At 46.3% G+C, this 27146-nt stretch overlaps 1 protein-coding gene across 1 annotated transcript in view; it reads left to right on the forward strand.

Annotated features, from left to right (window-relative positions):
• Positions 1-26821, forward strand: part of LOC139767394 (uncharacterized) — a 66952-nt gene extending 40131 nt beyond the window's left edge. The window contains exons 3-4 of the mRNA XM_071696731.1: positions 18105-18236; positions 23597-26821. Of these exons, the coding sequence (XP_071552832.1) occupies positions 18105-18236; positions 23597-23757 (293 nt within the window). The 3' untranslated portion in view covers positions 23758-26821. The remainder of the gene's footprint in view (positions 1-18104; positions 18237-23596) is intronic.
• The last annotated feature ends 325 nt before the right edge of the window (positions 26822-27146 follow it).

Raw genomic sequence — 27146 nt, forward strand, 5'->3', positions numbered from 1 at the left:
TGGCCACGTACCGCCACACATGGCCACGTACCGCCACACATGGCCACGTACCGCCACACACGGCCACGTACCGCCACACACGGCCACGTACCACCACACATGGCCACACGGTCACGTACCGCCACACATGGTCACACACGACCACGTACCGCCACACATGGCCACGTACCGCCACACACGGCCACGTACCGCCACACATGGCCACACGGTCACGTACCGCCACACATGGCCACGTACCACCACACACGGCCACGTACCGCCACACATGGTTACGTACCGCCACACATGGCCACACACGGCCACGTACTACCACACATGGCCACACGGTCACGTACCGCCACACATGGCCACACACGACCACGTACCGCCACACATGGCCACGTGCCACCACACATGGCCACGTACCACCACACATCGCCACGTACCGCCACACACGGCCACGTACCGCCACACATGGCCACGTACCGCCACACATGGCCACGTACCGCCACACATGGCCACGTACCACCACACATGGCCACGTACCGCCACACATGGCCACGTACCGCCACACATGGCCACGTACCGCCACACACGGCCACGTACCACCACAAATGGCCACGTACCGCCACACACGGCCACGTACCGCCACACATGGCCACGTACCGCCACACATGGCCACGTACCGCCACACACGGCCACGTACCGCCACACATGGCCACGTACCGCCACACATGGCCACGTACCACCACACATGGCCACACACGGCCACGTACCGCCACACACGGCCACGTACCACCACACATGGCCACGTACTGCCACACACGTCCACATCCTGCCCCCACACATAGCCACAACCTCCACAGATCCACACACACACACACACACACACACACACACTCACTAACATGGCCACACATGACCTACATACAGCCGTACACGGCTCAAACACGGCCACACACGGTCCACATATGACGCCAAACACGGGCGGTGACACATGCCCCACACACGGACGTGTGAGTACACGGTTTCCACTTGGCCGATGTTAGCGTAGCATGGAGGCATTCTGGCCAATTGTGGCCAATTTTGGCCAATTTGGTCGATGGGCCAAATCGTCTACCTCGTCTGTTCTGCCCACAGTCGTTCCCTCGTCTTCATCATCTCGTGCATCCCCCGTGTCCTGCCCACAGTCCTTCCCTCGATCTTCATCATCATCTCCTGCATCCCCCGTGTTCTGCCCACAGTCCTTCCCTCGTCTTCATCATCTCCTGCACCCCCCCGTGTTCTGCCCACAGTCCTTCCCTCTGTCTTCATCATCATCTCCTTCATCCCCCGTGTTCTGCCCACAGTCCTTCCCTCGTCTTCATCATCTGCATCCCCCGTTTCCTGCCCACAGTCCTTCCCTCGTCTTCATCATCATCTCCTGTCCCCCGTGTTCTGCCCACAGTCCTTCCCTCGTCTTCATCATCTGCATCCCCCGTGTCCTGCCCACAGTCCTTCCCTCGTCTTCATCATCTCCTGCATCCCCCGTGTTCTGTCTTCATCATCTCCTTCACCTCCCCCCCGGTGTCCTGCCCACAGTCCTTACCTTGGTCTTCATCATCATCTCCTTCCCCCGTGTTCTGCCCACAGTCCTTCCCTCGTCTTCATCATCTCCTGCATCCATCGTGTCCTGCCCACAGTCCTTCCCTCGTCTTCATCATCATCTCCTGCACCCACCGTGTTCTGCCCACAGTCCTTCCCTCGTCTTCATCATCTCCTGCATCCCCCGTGTTCTGCCCACAGTCCTTCCCTCGGTCTTCATCATCATCTCCTGCACCCCCGTGTCCTGCCCACAGTCTTTCCCTCGTCTTCATCATCTCCTTCCCCCGTGTTCTGCCCACAGTCCTTCCCTCGGTCTTCATCATCATCTCCTGCACCCCCGTGTCCTGCCCACAGTCCTTCCCTCGGTCTTCATCATCATCTCCTTCCCCCGTGTTCTGCCCACAGTCTTTCCCTCGTCTTCATCATCTCCTTCCCCCGTGTTCTGCCCACAGTCTTTCCCTCGTCTTCATCATCTCCTTCCCCCGTGTCCTGCCCACAGTCCTTCCCTCGGTCTTCATCATCATCTCCTTCCCCCGTGTCCTGCCCACAGTCCTTCCCTCGGTCTTCATCATCATCTCCTTCCCCCGTGTCCTGCCCACAGTCCTTCCCTCGGTCTTCATCATCATCTCCTTCCCCCGTGTTCTGCCCACAGTCCTTCCCTCGGTCTTCATCATCATCTCCTTCCCCCGTGTTCTGCCCACAGTCCTTCCCTCGGTCTTCATCATCTCCCTCACCTCCCCCCCGGTGTTCTGCCCACAGTCCTTCCCTCGTCTTCATCATCATCTCCTTCCCCCCGTGTTCTGCCCACAGTCCTTCCCTCGGTCTTCATCATCTCCACCCCCCCCCCCCCCTTCCTCACAAGATGACATCACTCCCACACGGGCTCAAACGCGGTCAACCCGCAACCCATACTCTCACACTCCCCCCCCCCCCCCACCCGTTCGTGCGTATACGCATTTTTTCTTTTGCTTTTATTTTCTCTCTTTCTATTCTGCTCAAACTTTTCCCTTTGAGTTAGACGGACGTGTATTATGTATACTTCTTCCAAGACGCGTTTGTATTTTCCCTTTTTTCCTTTTTTTTTTCACAAAGTTTCAGATGGACGCATTTGTCTCTGATGCGTTCAAAAAAATATATATATGTAAAGTTCTGTCGAGGTTTTATTAGAACGCCGGCGGCGTGTCGTAGCGTAAGTTCGGAGACGCCTAAGGAGGCCAAGGCGCTCCCCAGGGGAAGTGGGGTTGGCAATTACCAGTGTTACGTGTATTTCATACGTATTCGCCATTTCCCGCGTCAGCGAGGTAGCGTTAAGAACAGAGGACTGAGCCTTCGAGGGGGATTATCCTCACTTGGCCCGCTTCTCTGTTCCTTCTTTTTGGAAAATTACAAACGAGATGAGAGGATTTCCAGCCCCACACCCGCTCCCTCGCCTTTTAGTCGCCTTCTACGACACGCAGGGAATACGTGGGAAGTATTCTTTCTCCCCTATCCCCATTTTCAGGTCAGGTCCTGTAAGGTCAGGTCCTATAAGGTCAGGTCCTGTCAGGTCAGTCCTATGGGGTCAGGTCCTGTAAGGTCAGTCCTATGGGGTCAGGTCCTGTACGGTCAGGTCCTATAAGGTCAGGTCCTATGAGGTCAGGTCCTGTCAGGTCAGGTCCTATAAGGTCAGGTCCTGTGGGGTCAGGTCCTATGAGGTCAGGTCCTATAAGGTCAGGTCCTGTGAGGTCAGGTCCTGTCAGGTCAGGTCCTATGAGGTCAGGTCCTGTCAGGTCAGTCCTATGGGGTCAGGTCCTGTAAGGTCAGGTCCTATAAGGTCAGGTCCTGTGAGGTCAGGTCCTATAAGGTCAGGTCCTGTAAGGTCAGGTCCTATTAGGTCAGGTCCTATGAGGTCAGGTCCTGTCAGGTCAGGTCCTATAAGGTCAGGTCCTGTGGGGTCAGGTCCTATGAGGTCAGGTCCTGTCAGGTCAGTCCTATGGGGTCAGGTCCTGTAAGGTCAGTCCTATGGGGTCAGGTCCTGTACGGTCAGGTCCTATAAGGTCAGGTCCTATGAGGTCAGGTCCTGTCAGGTCAGGTCCTATAAGGTCAGGTCCTGTGGGGTCAGGTCCTATGAGGTCAGGTCCTATAAGGTCAGGTCCTGTCAGGTCAGGTCCTGTCAGGTCAGGTCCTATGAGGTCAGGTCCTGTCAGGTCAGTCCTATGGGGTCAGGTCCTATGAGGTCAGGTCCTATAAGGTCAGGTCCTGTAAGGTCAGGTCCTGTAAGGTCAGGTCCTATAAGGTCAGGTCCTGTGAGGTCAGGTCCTATAAGGTCAGGTCCTATAAGGTCAGGTCCTATGAGGTCAGGTCCTGTAAGGTCAGGTCCTGTAAGGTCAGGTCCTATAAGGTCAGGTCCTGTGAGGTCAGGTCCTATAAGGTCAGGTCCTATAAGGTCAGGTCCTATGAGGTCAGGTCCTGTAAGGTCAGGTCCTGTAAGGTCAGGTCCTGTCAGGTCAGGTCCTATGAGGTCAGGTCCTATAAGGTCAGGTCCTATAAGATCAGGTCCTATGAGGTCAGGTCCTGTAAGGTCAGGACCTATAAGGTCAGGCCCTGTCAGGTCCTGTCCTGTCAGGTCAGGTCCTATAAGGTCAGGTCCTGTGAGGTCAGGCCCTATAAGGTCAGGTCCTGTGAGGTCAGGTCCTATAAGGTCAGGTCCTGTGAGGTCAGGTCCTGTAAGGTCAGGTCCTGTAAGGTCAATTATCAATCCGTTGAGCAATTCAAGTGTCGTCAGGCATCTCTCTCTCTCTCTCTCTCTCTCTCTCTCTCTCTCTCTCTCTCTCTCTCTCTCTCTCTCTCTCTCTCAACACTTGGTCAATAAAGGCTATGAGAAATACCTGGATGAAATAAACAGGTGCCACTTGATCAGAGAAATATTCCAGGCAGAAATGAGAGAGTCATTTTCTTCAGTGTGGCCATCCATGTGGAAACAGAAAACGGGCGACGGTGACTCACTGCTACGGGACTTGTTTGACAAAGACATTGTTTACGAGACTGAACATCAGCGACAAGTAAACAGTGTTTATGCGACAAAATCATTGACAAATAAACAGTGTTTATGTGACAAAATCATTGACAAATAAACAATGTTTATGTGACAAAATCATTGACAAATAAACAGTGTTTATGTGACAAAATCAGTGACAAATAAACATTGTTTATGTGACAAAATCATTGACAAATAAACAATGTTTATGTGACAAAATCATTGCCAAATAAACAGTGTTTATGCGACAAAATCATTGACAAATAAACAATGTTTATGTGACAAAATCATTGACAAATAAACAGTGTTTATGTGACAAAATCATTGACAAATAAACAGTGTTTATGTGACAAAATCATTGACAAATAAACAGTCTTTATGTGACAAAATCATTGACAAATAAACAGTGTTTATGTGACAAAATCATTGACAAATAAACAGTGTTTGTGACAAAATCATTGACAAATAAACAATGTTTGTGACAGAAAATCAGTGACAAAGACAGACAGTGTCTGATGAAAATTCAGAAATTTTTTTTCTTTGAAGCCAACAAAGAAATAACGAATATGGTTTTTAGAAGCAGTAAATGTAGAGAAAATTGCTTAAACAAAGAAAAAAATGATCAAGGTATTCAAATTTCAGAAGAAAAATTTAAAATGGCTGAAACAAACTCTCTCTCTCTCTCTCTCTCTCTCTCTCTCTCTCTCTCTCTCTCTCTCTCTCTCTATATATATATATATATATATATATATATATATATATATATATATATGTCTCCATGGTTGTTTAATTTGTTTATGGATGGGGTTGTTAGGGAGGTGAATGCAAGAGTTTTGGAAAGAGGGGCAAGTATGAAGTCTGTTGGGGATGAGAGAGCTTGGGAAGTGAGTCAGTTGTTGTTCGCTGATGATACAGCGCTGGTGGCTGATTCATGTGAGAAACTGCAGAAGCTGGTGACTGAGTTTGGTAAAGTGTGTGAAAGAAGAAAGTTAAGAGTAAATGTGAATAAGAGCAAGGTTATTAGGTACAGTAGGGTTGAGGGTCAAGTCAATTGGGAGGTGAGTTTGAATGGAGAAAAACTGGAGGAAGTGAAGTGTTTTAGATAACTGGGAGTGGATCTGGCAGCGGATGGAACCATGGAAGCGGAAGTGGATCATAGGGTGGGGGAGGGGGCGAAAATTCTGGGAGCCTTGAAGAATGTGTGGAAGTCGAGAACATTATCCCGGAAAGCAAAAATGGGTATGTTTGAAGGAATAGTGGTTCCAACAATGTTGTATGGTTGCGAGGCGTGGGCTATGGATAGAGTTGTGCGCAGGAGGATGGATGTGCTGGAAATGAGATGTTTGAGGACAATGTGTGGTGTGAGGTGGTTTGATCGAGTAAGTAACGTAAGGGTAAGAGAAATGTGTGGAAATAAAAAGAGCGTGGTTGAGAGAGCAGAAGAGGGTGTTTTGAAATGGTTTGGGCACATGGAGAGAATGAGTGAGGAAAGATTGACCAAGAGGATATATGTGTCGGAGGTGGAGGGAACGAGGAGAAGAGGGAGACCAAATTGGAGGTGGAAAGATGGAGTGAAAAAGATTTTGTGTGATCGGGGCCTGAACATGCAGGAGGGTGAAGGGAGGGCAAGGAATAGAGTGAATTGGAGCGATGTGGTATACCGGGGTTGACGTGCTGTCAGTGGATTGAATCGGGGCATGTGAAGCGTCTGGGGTAAACCATGGAAAGCTGTGTAGGTATGTATATTTGCGTGTGTGGACGTATGTATATACATGTGTATGGGGGTGGGTTGGGCCATTTCTTTCGTCTGTTTCCTTGCGCTACCTCGCAAACGCGGGAGACAGCGACAAAGCAAAAAAAAAAAAAAAAAATATATATATATATATATATATATATATATATATGAAAGTATCAGTTGAGAGCGTGATGAAGAATAAGAATGAAACAGGATAAGTTGCCAAGTGCACTTTCGTGTAATAATCATCAGGGGAGATATAAGAGAGAAATATAACAGTCAGTTGATATACAACAAAGAGACGTAGCTAGGACCAGAGCCATTTGGTAAACAAGTGACTATCCTTTGGAGGTCGGGTGCGCCAATGCGATTATTACACGAAAGTGCACTTGGGAACTTATGTTCTACGTCTTCTATCTCATTCTTGTATCTCCCCTGATGATGATGTGATCATTACACGAAAGTGCACTAGGCAACTTATGTTCTGCGTCTTCTATCTCATTCTTGTATCTCCCCTGATGATGATGTGATCATTACACGAAAGTGCACTTGGCAACTTATGTTCTACGCCTCCTATCTCATTCTTGTATCTCCCCTGATGATGTGATCATTACACGAAAGTGCACTTGGCAACTTATGTTCTACGTCTTCTATCTCATTCTTGTATCTCCCCTGATGATGATGATGTGATCACTACACGAAAGTGCACTTGGGAAAACCTACCACGTTCCATTTTCTCCCTCGTGGTCATCACCAAACAAGCCACATCATACGAGACACCATCATGTCTCATTTAATGCTTCGAAGGTTTAACAAGACACTCACTACGTGGTGGTTCGAGCCACGAGGAGCGACGTCGCGCGACCCCTTGTGCCATTCATGTTACCAGAGACTCGATCGATGGAGGCCGCTCATGCTCAGGAGGAGATGTCAACAAGACAGTCAACAAACAGACAGCATCAAGAGATCCACCCTGATCTAAGATCATCACTTAAGATCCCAGGATCGAACCAGGAAGGCAAGTCCTGGTCATGCCAACGTACACTGAATGTGTGTGAGAACCTGCATTTATGGCTATATATATATATTGGCTACTCTGTCTTCCTATAAATATATATATATATATATATATATATATATATATATATATTATATATATATATATATATATATATATATATATATATATATATATATTTCCTATGATTCCACGGAGAAAATGAAACACGATAAGTTCCCAAGTGCGTTTTCGTGTAATAATCACATCATCAGGGGATATATATATATATATATATATATACACACACACACACACACACACACACACACACGTAATACGCAACTGATAGCAGGATTCGAACCGCGACCATTTATGCGACAGCTGGGGGCACAAACCACTAGTCGACAGAGCAGCTGAATGAGTGTGTTAGTGGTTTTGATGCAAAGACCGAGTTATAGTGATGGGTGATTTGAATGCAAAGTTGAGTAATGTGGCAGTTGAGGGAATAATTGGTATACATGGGGTGTTCAGTGTTGTAAATGGAAATGGTGAAGAGCTTGTAGATTTATGTGCTGAAAAAGGACTGGTGATTGGGAATACCTGGTTTAAAAAGCGAGATATACATAAGTATACGTATGTAAGTAGGAGAGATGGCCAGAGAGCGTTATTGGATTACGTGTTAATTGACAGGCGCGCGAAAGAGAGACTTTTGGATGTTAATGTGCTGAGAGGTTCAACTGGAGGGATGTCTGATCATTATCTTGTGGAGGCGAAGGTGAAGATTTGTATGGGTTTTCAGAAAAGAAGAGAGAAAGTTGGGGTGAAGAGGGTGGTGAGAGTAAGTGAGCTTGGGAAGGAGACTTGTGTAAGGAAGTACCAGGAGAGACTGAGTACAGAATGGAAAAAGGTGAGATCAAAGGAGGTAAGGGGAGTGGGGGAGGAATGGGATGTATTTAGGGAAGCAGTGATGGCTTGCGCAAAAGATGCTTGTGGCATGAGAAGCGTGGGAGGTGGGTTGACTAGAAAAGGTAGCGAGTGGTGGGATGAAGATGTAAGATTATTAGTGAAAGAGAAGAGAGAGGCATTTGGACGATTTTTGCAGGGAAAAAATGCAAATAAGTGGGAGAGGTATAAAAGAAAGAGGCAGGAGGTCAAGAAAAAGGTGCAAGAGGAGAAAAAGAGGGCAAATGAGAGTTGGGGTGAGAGAATATCATTAAATTTCAGGGAGAATAAAAAGATAAAAAGAATAAAAAGGAGGTGAATAAAGTGCGTAAGACAAGGGAGCAAATGGGAACTTCAGGGAAGGGGGCTAATGGGGAGGTGATAACAAGTAGTGGTGATGTGAGAAGGAGATGGAGTGAGTATTTTGAAGGTTTGTTGAATGTGTTTGATGATAGAGTGGCAGATATAGGGTGTTTTGGTCGAGGTGGTGTGCAAAGTGAGAGGTTTAGGGAAAATGATTTGGTAAACAGAGAAGAGGTAGTAAAAGCTTTGCGGAAGATGAAAGCCGGCAAGGCAGCAGGTTTGGATGGTATTGCAGTGGAATTTATTAAAAAACGGGGTGACTGTACTGTTGACTGGTTGGTAAGGTTATTTAATGTATGTATGACTCATGGTGAGGTGCCTGAGGATTAGCGGAATGCGTGCATAGTGCCATTGTACAAAGGCAAAGGGGATAAGAGTGAGTGCTCAAATTACAGAGGTATAAGTTTGTTGAGTATTCCTGGTAAATTATATGGGAGGATATTGATTGAGAGGGTGAAGGCATGTACAGAGCATCAGATTGGGGAAGAGCAGTGTGGTTTCAGAAGTGGTAGAGGATGTGTGGATCAGGTGTTTGCTTTGAGGAATGTATGTGAGAAATACTTAGAAAAGCAAATGGATTTGTATGTAGCATTTATGGATCTGGAGAAGGCATATGATAGAGTTGATAGAGATGCTCTGTGGAAGGTATTAAGAATATATGGTGTGGGAGGCAAGTTGTTAGAAGCAGTGAAAAGTTTTTATCGAGGATGTAAGGCATGTGTACGTGTAGGAAGAGAGGAAAGTGATTGGTTCTCAGTGAATGTAGGTTTGCGGCAGGGGTGTGTGATGTCTCCATGCAAGAGTTTTGGAAAGAGGGGCAAGTATGAAGTCTGTTGGGGATGAGAGAGCTTGGGAAGTGAGTCAGTTGTTGTTCGCTGATGATACAGCGCTGGTGGCTGATTCATGTGAGAAACTGCAGAAGCTGGTGACTGAGTTTGGTAAAGTGTGTGAAAGAAGAAAGTTAAGAGTAAATGTTAATAAGAGCAAGGTTATTAGGTACAGTAGGGTTGAGGGTCAAGTCAACTGGGAGGTAAGTTTGAACGGAGAAAAACTGGAGGAAGTAAAGTGTTTTAGATATCTGGGAGTGGATCTGTCAGCGGATGGAACCATGGAAGTGGAAGTGAATCATACGGTGGGGGAGGGGGCGAAAATTCTGGGAGCCTTGAAGAATATGTGGAAGTCGAGAACATTATCTCGGAAAGCAAAAATGGGTATGTTTGAAGAATAGTGGTTCCAACAATGTTGTATGGTTGCGAGACGTGGGCTATGGATAGAGTTGTGCGCAGGAGGGTGGATGTGCTGGAAATGAGATGTTTGAGGACAATGTGTGGTGTGAGGTGGTTTGATCGAGTGAGTAACGTAAGGGTAAGAGAGATGTGTGGAAATAAAAAGAGCGTGGTTGAGAGAGCAGAAGAGGGTGTTTTGAAGTGGTTTGGGCACATGGAGAGGATGAGTGAGGAAAGATTGACCAAGAGGATATATGTGTCGGAGGTGGAGGGAACGAGGAGAAGAGGGAGACCAAATTGGAGGTGGAAAGATGGAGTGAAAAAGATTTTGTGTGATCGGGGCCTGAACATGCAGGAGGGTGAAAGGAGGGCAAGGAATAGAGTGAATTGGAGCGATGTGGTATACCGGGGTTGACGTGCTGTCAGTGGATTGAATCAAGGCATGTGAAGCGTCTGGGGTAAACCATGGAAAGCTGTGTAGGTATGTATATTTGCGTGTGTGGACGTATGTATATACATGTGTATGGGGGTGGGTTGGGCCATTTCTTTCGTCTGTTTCCTTGCGCTACCTCACAAATGCGGGAGACAGCGACAAAAAAAAAAAAAATAGAGAAGAGGTAGTAAAGGCTTTACGGAAGATGAAAGCCGGCAAGGCAGCAGGTTTGGATGGTATTGCAGTGGAATTTATTAAAAAAAAAGGGGGTGACTGTATTGTTGACTGGTTGGTAAGGTTATTTAATGTATGTATGATTCATGGTGAGGTGCCTGAGGATTGGCGGAATGCTTGCATAGTGCCATTGTACAAAGGCAAAGGGGATAAGAGTGAGTGCTCAAATTACAGATGTATAAGTTTGTTGAGTATTCCTGGTAAATTGTATGGGAGGGTATTGATTGAGAGGGTGAAGGCATGTACAGAGCATCAGATTGGGGAAGAGCAGTGTGGTTTCAGAAGTGGTAGAGGATGTGTGGATCAGGTGTTTGCTTTGAAGAATGTATGTGAGAAATACTTAGAAAAACAAATGGATTTGTATGTAGCATTTATGGATCTGGAAAAAGCATATGATAGAGTTGATAGAGATGCCCTGTGGACGGTTTTAAGAATATATGGTGTGGGAGGCAAGTTGTTAGAAGCAGTGAAAAGTTTTTATCGAGGATGTAAGGCATGTGTACGTGTAGGAAGAGAGGAAAGTGATTGGCTCTCAGTGAATGTAGGTTTGTGGCAGGGGTGTGTGATGTCTCCATGGTTGTTTAATTTGTTTATGGATGGGGTTGTTAGGGAGGTGAATGCAAGAGTTTTGGAAAGAGGGGCAAGTATGCAGTCTGTTGTGGATGAGAGAGCTTGGGAAGTGAGTCAGTTGTTGTTCGCTGATGATACAGCGCTGGTGGCTGATTCATGTGAGAAACTGCAGAAGCTGGTGACTGAGTTTGGTAAAGTGTGTGAAAGAAGAAAGTTAAGAGTAAATGTGAATAAGAGCAAGGTTATTAGGTACAGTAGGGTTGAGGGTCAAGTCAATTGGGAGGTAAGTTTGAATGGAGAAAAACTGGAGGATGTAAAGTGTTTTAGATATCTGGGAGTGGATCTGGCAGCGGATGGAACCATGGAAGCGGAAGTGAATCATAGGGTGGGGGGAGGGGGCGAAAATTCTGGGAGCCTTGAAGAATGTGTGGAAGTCGAGAACATTATCTCGGAAAGCAAAAATGGGTATGTTTGAAGGAATAGTGGTTCCAACAATGTTGTATGGTTGCGAGGCGTGGGCTATGGATAGAGTTGTGCGCAGGAGGGTGGATGTGCTGGAAATGAGATGTTTGAGGACAATATGTGGTGTGAGGTGGTTTGATCGAGTAAGTAATGTAAGGGTAAGAGAGATGTGTGGAAATAAAAAGAGTGTGGTTGAGAGAGCAGAAGAGGGTGTTTTGAAATGGTTTGGGCACATGGAGAGAATGAGTGAGGAAAGATTGACAAAGAGGATATATGTGTCAGAGGTGGAGGGAACGAGGAGAAGTGGGAGACCAAATTTTAGGTGGAAAGATGGAGTGAAAAAGATTTTGAGTGATCGGGGCCTAAACATGCAGGAGGGTGAAAGGCGTGCAAGGAATAGAGTGAATTGGAACGATGTGGTATACCGGGGTTGACGTGCTGTCAATGGATTGAACCAGGGCATGTAAAGCGTCTGGGGTAAACCATAGAATGTTGTTAGGGCCTGGATGTGGAAAGGGAGCTGTGGTTTCGGTGCATTATTACATGACAGCTAGAGACTGAGTGTGAACGACTGGGGCCTTTGTGTCTTTTCCTAGCGTTACCTCGCACACATGAGGGGGGAGGGGGTTGTTATTCCATGTGTGGCGGGGTGGCGATGGGAACAAATAAAGGCAGACAGTATGAATTATGTACATGTGTATATATGTATATGTCGGTGTGTGTATATATATGTGTACATTGAGATGTATAGGTATGTATATTTGCGTGTGTGGACGTGTATGTACATACATGTGTATGCGGGGGGGTTGGGCCATTTTTTCGTCTGTTTCCTTGCGCTACCTCGCTAACGCGGGAGACAGCGACAAAGCAAAATAATGATAATATATATATATATATATATATATATATATATATATATATATATATATATATATATATATATATATATATATATACAATAAACCCCGGGTGTTCTTCCTTCTATCTTTATAGAACTCCTGCAGCGCTCAGGAAGCCGGCCACGTCCACTGGCCAGGACACAGATCAACAAGTCATCTAATTTGTCTAGGGAGTGTAGGGGTCCAGGCGAGTGTAGAGTGTTGGGTGTGTTCTCTGTGCCTGTGTAGCAACGTGAGCACGTAGTGACTTTGGACGTGACGAGTGTGTGTGTTGTATTGTATGGCTGGGTGATGGCCAGGGCGCGTATAGGAGGGAAGTGGAAGGGCGACCCGTGTTGGTCTGGGGAGTGTAGTCTAAACTGGGTGCTGGTATGTGACGCTGTACAACTCCATGTAGACCTACGTAATGTAGGCCTATTTAATGTAGGCCTACGTAAATAATTTATGGGGTTTCTTCAGTTCCCTTTCATGCTAGGTGGAGGGGAAAGTGGGAAGAGGGCCATTACATCACATTACATCCATACATTACATTGTGTTACATTACATCCTTATATTACTTTGTTACATTACATCCTTACATTACATTAGTATTACATTACATCCTTACATTACATTACATTAGTATTACATTACATCCTTACATTACATTACATTAGTATTACATTACATCCTTACATTACATTACATTAGTATTACATTACATCCATACATTACATTACATTAGTATTACATTACATCCTTACATTAAGCATTACATTACATCCATACATTACATTAGTATTACATTACATCCTTACATTACATTACATTAGTATTACATTACATCCATACATTACATTAGTATTACATTACATCCTTACATTACATTACATTAGTATTACATTACATCCTTACATTACATTACATTAGTATTACATTACATCCATACATTACTTTGTTACATTACATCCTTACATTACATTACATCCTTACATTACATTAGTATTACATTACATCCTTACATTACATTAGTATTACATTACATCCTTACATTACATTACATTAGTATTACATTACATCCATACATTACATTAGTATTACATTACATCCTTACATTACATTACATTAGTATTACATTACATCCATACATTACTTTGTTACATTACATCCTTACATTACATTACATCCTTACATTACATTACATCCTTACATTACATTACATTAGTATTATATTACATCCTTACATTACATTAGTATTACATTACATCCTTACATTACATTACATTAGTATTACATTACATCCATACATTACATTAGTATTACATTACATCCTTACATTACATTACATTAGTATTACATTACATCCATACATTACATTAGTATTACATTACATCCTTACATTACATTACATTACATTAGTATTACATTACATCCATACATTACTTTGTTACATTACATCCTTACATTACATTAGTATTACATTACATCCTTACATTACATTACATTAGTATTACATTACATCCATACATTACATTAGTATTACATTACATCCTTACATTACATTACATTAGTATTACATTACATCCATACATTACTTTGTTACATTACATCCTTACATTACATTACATTAGTATTACATTACATCCTTACATTACATTAGTATTACATTACATCCTTACATTACATTACATTAGTATTACATTACATCCATACATTACATTAGTATTACATTACATCCTTACATTACATTAGTATTACATTACATCCTTACATTACATTACATTAGTATTACATTACATCCTTACATTACATTACATTAGTATTACATTACATCCTTACATTACATTAGTATTACATTACATCCTTACATTACATTACATTACATCCTAACATTACATTAGTATTACATCCATACATTACATTAGTATTACATTACATCCTTACATTACATTAGTATTACATCCTTACTTCAGGTTATATACATATATATACATGAATCGTCCCTTGTCTGTCTCCCTTGTGATTAAAAGAACATTACGAGTGTACATTTTTGTGTACATTCTGTCGTGTACATAATTCACTGGCTAGATCTGTTGTGGCAAGGCAATGAATTAAGTGTTCAGGGGTTCAATGTTTACGTGTTTGTATTACCAGTTTACTTAAGAATATCTGATGTTTTTATTTTATATTTTCCCATGTCCTGTGTTTACATTGCTATATAGATTGTTTACCTCTCTCATTCTCTTCATTCTCTCTCTCTCTCTCTCTCTCTCTCTCTCTCTCTCTCTCTCTCTCTCTCTCTCTCTCTATCTATCTATCTATCGAACGAGACTCATATACATTAGTTAGCCAGCAAAAAGAACCTTTCCCAAGCCATATACATTGTGTGTGTTTTCCTTCCCAGACTATCGCCCCCCCCCCCATGTAAACACATTAGATCCCCCCCCCCACACTTACATACACCCTCCTCCCCCCCTTTCCACCCAATTGGCGTTACCGGACTCCACCTGCTTGTCGTTACGCCCTCAGCGAAAAGTACAGAGTCTCTCGTCTGAAAAGAGCTTCGTACTCTTGTGGAGTCCCTCCTTTCCCTGCTACTGGTCGTAGCGCAGACCTGGAGAAGGCGTCTTGTGATGATAACACCCCCCCTCCCCCCATATCTCGTTCCCCCCCCTTGTTAATAAATGAGACCCCCCCCCAATTCTCGTGCCCCCATGTTAACAATAAGGCCCTCCCCATATTTAACACCCCAGTGTTAACAGACCCTCCCCATATTTAACACCCCACTGTTAACAGACCCTCCCCATATTTAACACACCAGTGTTAACAGACCCTCCCCATATTTAACACCCCACTGTTAACAGACCCTCCCCATATTTAACACCCCACTGTTAACAGACCCTCCCCATATTTAACACCCCACTGTTAACAGACCCTCCCCATATTTAACACCCCAGTGTTAACAGACTCTCCCCATATTTAACACCCCACTGTTAACAGACCCTCCCCATATTTAACACCCCAGTGTTAACAGACCCTCCCCATATTTAACACCCCACTGTTAACAGACCCTCCCCATATTTAACACCCCAGTGTTAACAGACCCTCCCCATATTTAACACCCGAGTGTTAACAGACCCTCCCCATATTTAACACCCCAGTGTTAACAGACCCTCCCCATATTTAACACCCCAGTGTTAACAGACCCTCCCCATATTTAACACCCCAGTGTTAACAGACCCTCCCCATATTTAACACCCAAGTGTTAACAGACCCTCCCCATATTTAACACACCAGTGTTAACAGACCCTCCCCATATTTAACACACCAGTGTTAACAGACCCTCCCCATATTTAACACCCCAGTGTTAACAGACCCTCCCCATATTTAACACCCGAGTGTTAACAGACCCTCCCCATATTTAACACCCCAGTGTTAACAGACCCTCCCCATATTTAACACCCCAGTGTTAACAGACCCTCCCCATATTTAACACCCCAGTGTTAACAGACCCTCCCCATATTTAACACCCCAGTGTTAACAGACCCTCCCCATATTTAACACCCCAGTGTTAACAGACCCTCCCCATATTTAACACCCAAGTGTTAACAGACCCTCCCCATATTTAACACACCAGTGTTAACAGACCCTCCCCATATTTAACACACCAGTGTTAACAGACCCTCCCCATATTTAACACCCCAGTGTTAACAGACCCTCCCCATATTTAACACCCCAGTGTTAACAGACCCTCCCCATATTTAACACACCAGTGTTAACAGTAAGACCCTACCCATATTTAACACACCAGTGTTAACAGTAAGACCCTACCCATATTTAACACCCCAGTGTTAACAATTTGACCCTACCCATATTTAACACCAGACCCTCCCCATATTTAACACCAGACCCTCCCCATATTTAACACCCCAGTGTTAACAATTTGACCCTCCCCATATTTAACACCCCAGTGAGACCCCCACCTCCCCCTCATATCTCGCCCACCCCTTGTTAACACACAAGACTCCCCCCTTCCCCCCCTTTATTAACATATAAGATTCCCCATCTCTTGTATCCCCCTACCCCATTTCTCATGCCCCCTTCCCCCATATCTCTCGTGTCCCCCTCCCCCATATCTCTCGTGTCCCCCCTCCCCCATATCTCCCATGTCCCCCCCTTCCCTCTGCCCCATCTCCCTCGTGTACCCTCCCCCTCCCCCTACCCCATTTCTCATGCCCCCTTCCCCCATATCTCTCGTGTCCCCCCTTCCCCCATATCTCTAATGCCCCCCCTTCCCAGTGCCCCATCTCCCTCGTGTACCCTCCCCCTGCCCCATATCTCATGTCCCCCTCTCACTGCCCCATATATATCTCGTGTCCCCACCCCATTTTCTTTCGTCCCCCTCCCCCATATCTCTCGTTCCCCCCTTCCCCTCCCATTGCCCCAGATCTCGGGGCCCCCTCCCCCCCACTGCCCCACATCTCTCGTGCCCCCCACCCACTACCCCACATCTCTCATCCCCCTCCCACTACCCCACATCACTCATGCCCCCCTCCCACTGCCCCACATCTCTCATGCCCCCCTCCCACTGCCCCACATCTCTCATGCCCCCCTCCCACATCTCTCATGCCCCCCTCCCACTGCCCCACATCTCTCATGACCCCCTCCCACTGCCCCACATCTCTCATGCCCCCCTCCCACTGCCCCACATCTCTCATGCCCCCCTCCCACTACCCCACATCTCTCATGCCCCCTCCCACTACCCCACATCTCTCATGCCCCCCTCCCACTCCCCCACATCTCTCATGCCCCCCTCCCACTGCCCCACATCTCTCATGCCCCCTCCCACTGCCCCACATCTCTCATGCCCCCCTCCCACTGCCCCACATCTCTCATGCCCCCCTCCCACATCTCTCATGCCCCCCTCCCACTGCCCCACATCTCTCATGCCCCCCTCCCATACCCCCACATCTCTCATGCCCCCCACCCACTACCCCACATCTCTCATGCCCCCTCCACTGCCCCACATCTCTCATGCCCCCCTCCCACTGCCCCACATCTCTCATGCCCCCCACCCACTGCCCCACATCTCTCGTGCCCCCCCTCCCACTGCCCCACATCTCTCATGCCCCCCTACCCACTGCCCCACATCTCTCATGCCCCCCTCCCACATCTCTCATGCCCCCCTCCCACTGCCCCACATCTCTCATGCCCCCCTCCCACTACCCCCACATCTCTCATGCCCCCACCCACTACCCCACATCTCTCATGCCCCCCTCCCACTGCCCCACATCTCTCATGCCCCCCTCCCCTCACATCTCCCCCTCCCTCCCTTCTCATGCCCCCCTCCCACTGCCCCACATCTCTCGTGCCCCCCTCCCACTACCCCACATCTCTCATGCCCCCCTCCCACTGCCCCACATCTCTCATGCCCCCCTCCCACTCCCCCACATCTCTCATGCCCCCCTCCCACTACCCCACATCACTCATGCCCCCCTCCCACTACCCCACATCTCCCATGCCCCCCTCCCACTACCCCACATCTCTCATGCCCCCCTCCCACTGCCCCACATCTCTCATGCCCCCCTCCCCTCACATCTCCCCCTCCCTCCCTTCCCTCCCTTCCCCTCCCTAGCGGTTGCCACTTGACCCCCGACGCCTGTGTATGTGTCTGTTCCGCAGACCTGACCTACGAGGCGGTCAAGCCAGGGCGGGGCAACGAGGACCAGCAGGGACATGACCTACACGACCCTGCCAGCGTGGGCCACCAGGGGCCGGACGACTCCCCCCCCGTACCCCACCCCACCAACCACGGTGAGAGACACACACACACACACACACACACACAGAGAGAGAGAGAGAGAGAGAGAGAGAGAGAGAGAGAGAGAGAGAGAGAGAGAGAGAGAGAGACAGACAGACAGAGAGAGAGAAAGAGAGAGAGAGAGAGAGAGAGAGAGAGAGAGAGAGAGAGAGAGAGAGAGAGAGAGAGAGAGAGAGAGAGACAGAGAGAGAGAGAGAGAGACAGAGAGAGAGAGAGAGAGAGAGAGAGAGAGAGAGAGAGAGAGAGAGAGAGAGAGAGAGAGAGACAGACAGACAGACAGAGAAAGAGAGAGAGAGAGAGAGAGAGAGAGAGAGAGAGAGAGAGAGAGAGACAGAGAGAGAGAGAGAGAGAGAGAGAGAGAGAGAGAGAGAGAGAGAGAGAGACAGAGAGAGAGAGAGAGAGAGAGAGAGAGAGAGAGAGAGAGAGAGAGAGAGAGAGAGTTCTACGCTCGTGGGGGACTCATCCTGTGTGTGTGTGTGTGTGTGTGTGTGTGTGTGTGTATGTATGTATGTGAATGTGTGTGTGTATGTATGTGTGTATGTATGTACGTGTATGTTTGTGTGTGTGTATGTGTGTTTCTGTATGTATGTGTGTGTGTGTGTGTGTCTGTGTGCACGTGTGTGTATTTGTGTATATGTGTGTGTATATGTGTGTGTGTATGTATGTGTGCGCGTGTGTGTATTTGTGTATATGTGTGTATGTGTGTGTGTGTGTGTTTGTGTATGTATGTGTATGTATGTGTGTATTTATGTATGTGTGTGTGTGTGTGTGTGTGTGTGTGTGTGTGTGTGTATGTATGTATGTATGTATGTATGTATGTATGTATGTATGTATGTATGTGTGTGTATTTGTGTATATGTGTATGTGTGTGTGCGTATGTGTGTATTTGTGTACATGTGTGTACGAGTATATGTGTTCAGCGTGACGTGTTACTGCTGAATGAAAGGCACATATATTCGTTATGTGTAGTGTATACATACATATCTTCCTCCCTCCCCGTGGTAAGCCGTGGTAAGGCAAGCCACATATTCTTGTCTCTGTCCTGTAAGTTTACAAGGACGTAAACTCCCTCCTTAGTTTACCAGTCTACCTATCGTATATACTGTCTATCCAGCAGTCCCCCTTTTATAAGTTTACAAGGACGTAAACTGTCCCCAAAGTTTACCAGTCTACCTATCCTATACCCTTCCACAGTATGAGTTTACAAATATGTAAACCGTCACCCTAGTTTACCAATTTATCTATCCTGTACCATTCCATCCATCGATCCACAGTATGAGTTTACAAATATGTAAACCATCACCCTAGTTTACCAGTCTACCTATCCTGTACCTTCCCTACATCTATCCCACCACAAGTTTACAAATACGCACACTGCCTCTCTAGTTTACTAGTCTACCTATCCTATACTTCCTATCCACCAATCTCTAGCATCAGTTTACAAAAGCGTAAACTGCCTCTCTGGTTTACCAGACTGACTGTTCTATACCTCAAATCCGCCAATCCCCCATCATAAGTTTACATGTACGTAAACTGTCCCTTAGTTTACCAGTCTACCTCCTACACCTTTCATGTAGGTAAACTGCCTCCTTAGTTTACCAGCCTACCTCTCCTATGCCTCCCATGTACGTAAACTGCCTCATTAGTTTACCAGTCTACCTTTCCTATGTCTCTCATATACGTAAACCGCCTCCCTAGTTTACCAGTTTACCTCCTACACATGCCATATAGGTAAACTGCTTCCTTAGTTTACCAGCCTACCTCTCCTAGGCCTCCCATGTACGTAAACTACCTCATGAGTTTACCACCCTACCTCTCTTATGCCTCCCATGTACGTAAACCGCCTCATTAGTTTACCAGTCTAACTTTCCTATGTCTCTCATGTACGTAAACCGCCTCCCTAGTTTACCAGTTTACCTCCTACACATCCCATGTAGGTAAACTGCCTCCTTAGTTTACCAGTCTTACCTAACATCTACTGCTCTCGTAGTCTACCACTGTTAACTCTTGACCTTAGCTGAGCCTAGTTTACAGTGTGTGTGTGTGTGTGTGTGTGTGTGTGTGTGTGTGTAAACTGCGTTGAGAAAGCAACTGAGTATTGTATAGCGAGTCAGCTCATATTTAGTGACATTTTTGCATGACATATTTTGAAAGTTTTTTTTTGTGATGTATGTCAATATACATCTTGGTAAACATAATATACATCGACACATATTACTATACGTTATACGTTAGTATACATATGTTGAAGTATACATAATACATGGTAGTACACATAATACATGTTAGTATACATAATACATGTTAGTATACATAATACATGGTAGTACACATAATACATGTTAATGTACATAATACATGTTAGTATACATAATACATGTTTGTTAGTGTACATAATACGTGTTAGCATACATAATGTATGTTTGACAGTATACATAATACATGTCAGTGTACATAACACATGTTTGTCAGAATACATAATACGTCAGTATACATAATACATGTTAGTATACATAATACATGCCATTATAAATAATACATGTCAGTATACATAACACATGTTTGTCAGTATACATAACATGTCAGTATACATAATACATGTCAGTATACATAATACATGTTTGTCAGTATACATAACACATGTCAGTATACATGTCAGTATACATAATACATGTTTGTCAGTATACATAATACATCAGTATACATAATACATGTCAGTATACATGTCAGTGCTGAGAGGTGCAACTGGAGGGATGTCTGATCATTATCTTGTGGAGGCGAAGGTGAAGATTTGTAGAGGTTTTCAGAAAAGAAGAGAAAATGATGGGGTGAAGAGAGTGGTGAGAGTAAGTGAGCTTGGGAAGGAGACTTGTGTGAGGAAGTACCAGGAGAGACTAAGTACAGAATGGAAAAAGGTGAGAACAAAGGAGGTAAGGGGAGCGGGGGAGGAATGGGACGTATTTAGGGAAGCAGTGATGGCTTGCGCAAAAGATGTTTGTGGCATGAGAACCGTGGGACGTGGGCAGATTAGAAATGGTAGTGAGTGATGGGATGAAGAAGTAAGATTATCAGTGAAAGAGAAGAGAGAGGCATTTGGACGATTTTTGCAGGGAAAAAATGCAAATGGCTGGGAGATGTATAAAAGAAAGAGACAGGAGGTCAAGAGAAAGGTGCAAGAGGTGAAAAAGAGGGCAAATGAGAGTTGGGGTGAGAGAGTATCATTAAATTTTAGGGAGAATGAAAAGATGTTTTGGAAGGAGGTAAATAAAGTGCCTAAGACAAGGGAACAAATGGGAACTTCAGTGAAGGGGGCTAATGGGGAGGTGATAAAAAGTAGTGGTGATGTGAGAAGGAGATGGAGTGAGTATTTTGAAGGTTTGTTGAATGTGTTTGATGATAGAGTGGCAGAGATAGGGTGTTTTGGTCGAGGTGGTGTTCAGAGTGAGAGGGTTAGGGAGGATGATTTGGTAAACAGAGAAGAGGTAGTAAAAGCTTTGCGGAAGATGAAAGCCGGCAAGGCAGCGGGTTTGGATGGCATTGCAGTGGAATTTATTAAAAAAGGGGGTGACTGTATCGTTGACTGGTTGGTGAGGTTATTTAATGTATGTATGACTCATGGTGAGGTGCCTGAGGATTGGCGGAATGCGTGCATAGTGCCATTGTACAAAGGCAAAGGGGACAAAGGTGAGTGCTCAAATTACAGATGTATAAGTTTGTTGAGTATTCCTGGTAAATTATATGGGAGGGTATTGATTGAGAGGGTGAAGGCATGTACAGAGCATCAGATTGGGGAAGAGCAGTGTGGTTTCAGAAGTGGTAGAGGATGTGTGGATCAGGTGTTTGCTTTGAAGAATGTATGTGAGAAATACTTAGAAAAGCAAATGGATTTGTATGTAGCATTTATGGATCTGGAGAAGGCATATGATAAGAGTTGATAGAGATGCTCTGTGGAAGGTATTAAGAATATATGGTGTGGGAGGCAAGTTGTTAGATGCAGTGAAAAGTTTTTGTCGAGGATGTGAGGCATGTGTACGTGTAGGAAGAGAGGAAAGTGATTGGTTCTCAGTGAATGTAGGTTTGCGGCAGGGGTGTGTGATGTTTCCATGGTTGTTTAATTTGTTTATGGATGGTGTTGTTAGGGAGGTGAATGCAAGAGTTTTGGAAAGAGGGGCAAGTATGCAGTCTGTTGTAGATAAGAGAGCTTGGGAAGTGAGTCAGTTGTTGTTCGCTGATGATACAGCACTGGTGGCTGATTCATGTGAGAAACTGCAGAAGCTGGTGACTGAGTTTGGTAAAGTGTGTGAAAGAAGAAAGTTAAGAGTAAATGTGAATAAGAGCAAGGTTATTAGGTACAGTAGGGTTGAGGGTCAAGTCAATTGGGAGGTAAGTTTGAATGGAGAAAAACTGGAGGAAGCGAAGTGTTTTAGATATCTGGGAGTGGATCTGGCAGCGGATGGAACCATGGAAGCGGAAGTGAACCATAGGGTGGGGAAGGGGGCGAAAATTCTGGGAGCCTTGATGAATGTGTGGAAGTCGAGAGTGGTTGAGAGAGCAGAAGAGGGTGTTTTGAAATGGTTTGGTCACATGGAGAGAATGAGTGAGGAAAGATTGACCAAGAGGATATATGTGTCGGAGGTGGAGGGAACGAGGAGAAGTGGGAGACCTAATTGGAGGTGGAAAGATGGAGTGAAAAAGATTTTGAGTGATCGGGGCCTGAACATGCAGGAGGGTGAAAGGCGTGCAAGGAATAGAGTGAATTGGAACGATGTGGTATACCGGGGTCGACGTGCTGTCAATGGATTGAACCAGGGCATGTGAAGCGTCTGGGGTAAACCATGGAAAGTTGTGTGGGGCCTGGATGTGGAAAGGGAGCTATGGTTTCGGTGCATTATTGCATGACAGCTAGAGACTGAGTGTGAACGAATGGGGCCTTTGTTGTCTTTTCCTAGCGCTACCTCGCGCACATGAGGGGGAGGGGGATGGTATTCCATGTGTGGCGAGGTGGCGATGGGAATGAATAAAGGCAGACAGTATGTATTATGTACATGTGTATATATGTATATGTCTGTTTATGTATATATATGTATACGTTGAGATGTATAGGTATGTATATTTGCGTGTGTGGACATGTATGTATATACATGTGTATGTGAGTGGGTTGGGCCATTTCTTTCGTCTGTTTCCTTGCGCTACCTCGCTAACGCGGGAGACAGCGATAAAGCAAAACAATAATAATAATAATACATGTCAGTATACATAATACATGTTTGTCAGTATACATAACACGTCAGTATACATAATACATGTCAGTATACATAACACATGTATGATGAGGTCGTGTCTTGTGTTGCAGTGGCCTCGGTGTCGGACGTGAGCAGTGTGAGTGGAGCGGCGGGTGTCATGTCCTCTCTCCACCAACACCACCTCCAACACCTCCTCCACCTCCACCACCACCTCCTGCTGCTGGTGGTGGTGTCGTCCTGCCTCCTCTCCCTCCTCCTGGCTTACCCGTGACCTCGCCCCACGACCACCCCGCCAGCGAGACACACGGACGACTTCCAGCGGCAACCCACGCCACGACCTCGACAACCCGAGAGATCGAACTGGGGATGAAAACAGGAGGGGGAGCAGCTGTGGTCTAGGGCCCTGCAGGAGGAGGAGCAGCTGTGGTGGTCCAGGGCCCTGCAGGAGGAGGAGCAGCTGTGGTGGTCCAGGGCCCTGCAGCAGGAGAACAGAAGGGGGAGCAGCAGCTGTGGTCTAGGGCCCTGCAGGAGGAGGAGCAGCTGTGGTGGTCCAGGGCCCTGCAGGAGGAGGAGCAGCTGTGGTGGTCCAGGGCCCTACAGGAGGAGGAGCAGCTGTGGTGGTCCAGGGCCCTGCAGGAGGAGGAGCAGCTGTGGTGGTCCAGGGCCCTGCAGCAGGAGAACAGAAGGGGGAGCAGCAGCTGTGGTAGTCCAGGGCCCTGCGGGAGAACACAAGAGAGCCGCCATTTCTCCACACACACACACACACAACACAGCCTCTCCCACCTCGCGCCCCCCCGGAGCAGTGGCGGAGCCATCAAGAAACCAAGTGAGATGGGATTTGTCGTTAAGGAACTCCTATGTAAGCGTACTGTAACTCATTATCCAGGTTAGCGGAGTTCCCTCTCTCCTCTCATACAGGACTCCACCCTAGTATAAATGTATATATATATATATAAACATATATATATATATATATTCTCTCGTATATCCTACTAAATGTAAGGAGTTTGACGCTTGTAAGACGTTTTCCAATCCTTCTCATCTTCTTCGTCTTACAGAAAACATGTCCTATTGTCCCTTCTTCACCACACTTCACCTTCGTCAAACTCTTATTTAATCTCCTTCATGTCCTACGGCCTCTCCTACTTCGTCCTACAGACATCCTATCCTTGGAGGCCAGGTAGAACTCGTGTCAGTGGGCCTTCCAAAATACACTTGACCTCGCCTGGCGTGAGATGGGGCTGTCACACACCACACACCCTGGGCCTCCGGGTGTCTGTTGTCGAGGTGACATGGATTGCAGTCTGTGACGAAGTGTCCAATGTCGACCATATTAGGAGGTCATGTCTCTTTCCTCGTCTTCCTTTAACTACTGTGAAAGAATCACAAACGCGTTCGGAACCCGGCTTCATCTCTCGCAACTACCTCCCTCCCTCGTTACCGGTAAGGACCCCTTCCACCCCCAGTCTGTTGTTAAAATGGCAGATGACAGTAGATAAATAAGTCGTCTCCCGCTCTCCATATTTCCAGACTTCATCCCAAGTCTGGCCTTCTGTCAAACAAGTGGTGTTTACGCGTTTGTGATTCTTCATCTCTATTATTATTTATTTCCCTTAAGCCCATATACATACATATATATATATATACTCTCTGTGTTTACTTACCTCCCTCGCGACGTGGTACACGTTCAACATATCATATGTGGATTGTATTTATAGTTCTTCGAAGTTGGCCGAGTGTGTGTGTGTCTATGTTCCTCGTTGTCTGTGTCGAAACCGTTTTAGGTGATAGATGAAGCTCGTTCGTTGATGCAATAGAACTTCTGTTACGATGATTGGTGTTATGTGTGTGTATGTGTGTGCTCATACAAACAGCAAATATATATAATATATATACACACACACACACCAGTACGAACACTTGTGTGGCTACTGACGCTCAACACAAGGAGCTGTGTGTGTGACACCGCCGCACTGGACAAGGACCAAGTCCAGCATGTTCCTATTTCGTACTCATATCTATTTGTAGAGCACTTTGTGTTGTGAAGGGGGCGCGCGCGCGCGGAACACACGCCCCCCCGCCTCCACCCGGCCACTGAAGTTGGCTTTACCCAAGACAGTATTAAAACAATGTCAGGATCTACCAGCCACCACACACATACGCACATACGCCAAAGATCCTAGTCAGAAATGAACTAATAAGACTCACACCTTCGAACACTTGCGTAGTATAGACATATTAAGAAAAGAACAACCCAAGGCGTTGATTGGATCTTGTGCCAGAGAGAGAGAGAGAGAGAGAAAGAGTGAATCTACCTCGCCACACACAAGGGGTCAACTATGAACCAATTGTTGCCCCAGAAGAATTCGTGAACTTTGACCCTTTTTCGTGTTCGTGTGTAAGAGAAGACAACGCATTGGAACGAACCAGCGCCTTGGGTTCAGACAGTGTGGCATTCACTGTTCATCCTAGTTTAAGCTCAAACTCTCTCTCTCTCTCTCTCTCTCTCTCTCTCTCTCTCTCTCTCTCTCTCTCTCTCTCTCTCTATCTATCTATCTATCTATCTTTCTCTCTCCATTCCAGCGCCCAGGTATTCCTGTGGAGGCTGCTCAAGTCTTGCCAGAATTGTGTAAATATTATCGTAGATATTTTGTGACTGCTGTTCCCCCCTCCCTCCCTCCTCCCTCCCCACCCTCCCCCAACCCCCCCCCCCCCACAAGCAACAGTAGGGGGGGGGGGGTGAGGTGTTGGGGTTGGGGTTGGGGGGGTTTGGTTCGTGAGGTTATGTCTGTTACGAATGTTTAAGGGATGAGGTGGGGAGAGGAGGTTGGACCAGCAGGATTTGTGTATGTACATATTGGTAGTGTTGCTGGTCCATTGTCCACGTCCCTTTGTTCAGCCATCCTCCCACAAACACCTTTGTTGACATGCTGTTCCATTCTCCACGTCCCTTTGTTCAGTCATCCTCCCACACTGTCCACGTCCCTTTGTTCAGCCATCCTTCCCACAAACACCTTTGTTGACATGCTGTTCCATTCTCCACGTCCCTTTGTTCAGCCATCATCCCACAAACACCTTTGTTGACATGCTGCTCCATTCTTCACGTCCCCTTGTTCAGCCATCCTCCCACAAACACCTTTGTTGACATGCTGTTCCATTCTCCACGTCCCTTTGTTCAGCCATCCTCCTACAAACACCTTTGTTGACATGCTGTTCCATTCTCCACGTCCCTTTGTTCAGCCATCCTCCCACAAACACCTTTGTTGACATGCTGTTCCATTCTCCACGTCCCTCTGTTCAGCCATCCTCCTACAAACACCTTTGTTGACATGCTGTTCCACCATCATCATCCTCTGCTGTAACCCACCACCACCATTATCATCCCATGTTGTAACCCACCACCACCATCATCATCCTCTGCTGTAACCCACCACCACCATTATCATCCCCTGCTGTAACCCACCACCACCATTATCATCCCCTGCTGTAACCCACCACCATCATCATCCCCTGCTGTAACCCACCACCACCATCATCATCCTCTGCTGTAACCCACCACCACCATCATCATCCTCTGCTGTAACCCACCACCACCATCATCATCCTCTGCTGTAACCCACCACCACCATTATCATCATCCCCGGCTGTAACCCACCACCA

This window comes from Panulirus ornatus, chromosome 61, assembly GCF_036320965.1.
Source record: "Panulirus ornatus isolate Po-2019 chromosome 61, ASM3632096v1, whole genome shotgun sequence".
NCBI lineage: Eukaryota > Metazoa > Arthropoda > Malacostraca > Decapoda > Palinuridae > Panulirus > Panulirus ornatus.